This window comes from Aptenodytes forsteri, unplaced genomic scaffold (assembly GCF_000699145.1).
Source record: "Aptenodytes forsteri isolate BGI_AS27 unplaced genomic scaffold, ASM69914v1 Scaffold633, whole genome shotgun sequence".
Lineage (NCBI taxonomy): Eukaryota > Metazoa > Chordata > Aves > Sphenisciformes > Spheniscidae > Aptenodytes > Aptenodytes forsteri.
In genome coordinates, this window is record NW_008796201.1 from 17,326 (window position 1) to 19,105 (window position 1,780).

The 1,780-nt window shown below is 68.7% G+C and overlaps 1 protein-coding gene across 1 annotated transcript in view; it reads right to left on the reverse strand.

Annotated features, from left to right (window-relative positions):
* The window catches only part of LOC103906309 (ryanodine receptor 1-like), a gene marked incomplete at both ends in the record, with an annotated part of 19,011 nt that extends 17,320 nt beyond the window's left edge, over positions 1–1,691 (reverse strand). Inside the window, 3 exons of the mRNA XM_019474357.1 lie at positions 42–129; positions 491–731; positions 1,294–1,691. Coding sequence (XP_019329902.1) covers positions 42–129; positions 491–731; positions 1,294–1,691 — 727 coding nt within the window. The remainder of the gene's footprint in view (positions 1–41; positions 130–490; positions 732–1,293) is intronic.
* Between the last annotated feature and the right edge of the window lie 89 nt (positions 1,692–1,780).

The following is a 1,780-nucleotide window of genomic DNA, read 5'->3' on the forward strand; positions in this document are numbered from 1 at the left end:
CCCGTGTCCCCCCCCCTGTGTCCCCAGTGCCCCCTGCTCACGTGGGACTTGGACCAGTAGATGAAGACCTCCCCGACCATGCGGAACAGCTCCTCCGCGTCCTCGTTGGGCTCCGTCAGCCACTTGGCCCTGCCGGTCCCGTGGCCACCATCAGTGGGTTGCCGTGGCCACCATCAGGGGATGTCCATGGCCCCCATCAGTGGGTCCCCATGGCCACCATCAGTGGGTCCCCAGGGTCACCATCAGTGGGTCCCCATGGCCATCATCAGTGGGTCCCCAGGGTCACCATCAGGGGATGTCCATGGCCACCATCAGTGGGTCCCCATGGCCATCATCAGTGGGTCCCCGTGGCCACCATCAGGGGATGTCCACGCCCCCCAGTTTTGCCCCACGCCTTCTCCTTGGCTCCGCCATGGGTGGACCATGGTTCCCAAGGGATGCTCCTCGGCATCCTCGCGTCCCCACAGCCACGTCCCCCGTCCCCCCTCACCGGCTGTTGTCCACGTAGCGGATGAGCAGGGGGTAGAGCGCATAGAGGTCGCGGCAGAGGACGGAGAACTCGTCGCGGATGAGCAGCTCGGCGTCCTCCCCCTCCGTCTTGGCCTCCATGCGGAGCTGCTCCTCCTCGGCCACCACCTTGCCCGCCCGCTTCTTCAGCTTCTCCATGGTGGGGATGAAGTGGGAGCGCAGCAGCTCCGGCTTCGCCTTGCTGACGATGGGCTGGGCGAACACTGCGGGGACGGGGGGGCTGCAGCCGGGGGGATGCACCGGGGGACACCCGCACCTCCTCGGGACCACCCATGGCCACCAGCACCATCCCGGGACCCACCCGTGGCCACCAGCGCCATCCCTGATACCTTCCCAGGGCCACCAGCACCTCCCTGGGACCACCCATGGCCACCAGCACCATCCTGGGACCCACCAAGAGCCACCAGCACCTCTCCGGGACCACCCAGGGCCACCAGCATCATCTGTGGGATCACCCAGGGCCACCACTACCATCCCAGGACCCACCCATGGACACCAGCACCATCCCTGGGACCACCCATGGCCACCAGCACCATCCTGGGACCCACCAAGAGCCACCAGCACCTCTCCGGGACCACCCAGGGCCACCAGCATCATCTGTGGGATCACCCAGGGCCACCACTACCATCTTTGGGACCTGCCCAGGGCCACCAGCACCGTCCCAAGACCCAGCCAGGGCCACCGGCATCTCCTTGGGACCTACCCAGGGGCCACCGACATCACCCCTGGGACCTGCCCAGGGCCACCAGCCCCATCCTCGCCCACCTGCCAGGCGCTTCATCCAGGAGGCCTCGTCGATGCCCAGGTTGTTGACCACGATGCGGAGAATGTTGCCCAGGAGGGCGTTGAGGTGCTGGCCGGTGACGGCGGTGGCCCAGGGTCCCTGGGGCAGGGTGTCGGGGCCGCGCTCCCACCATCGGGGCAGGTAGTTGCAGAGCATGGGGAGGGTGACCTCGATGACGTGGGGCATCTCGGTGTAGCGGGCCCCCGACTCCGCCAGCCCCCCGATGTCCCGCATCAGCCGCTCCAGGTCGGGGATGTCGGGGCACATCTCCTCCACCCGGCTGGGGAGCCCCAGGACTGCGGGGACAGTGTCCCGAACAGCCGCTCCAGGTCGGGGATGTCGGGGCACATCTCCTCCACCCGGCTGGGGAGCCCCAGGACTGCGGGGACAGGGGGATGGCACCGGGCAGGGGGGCACCCCATGGCGAGGGGGGGCACCCCACGGCAAGGGGGGGCACCCAACGGCGAG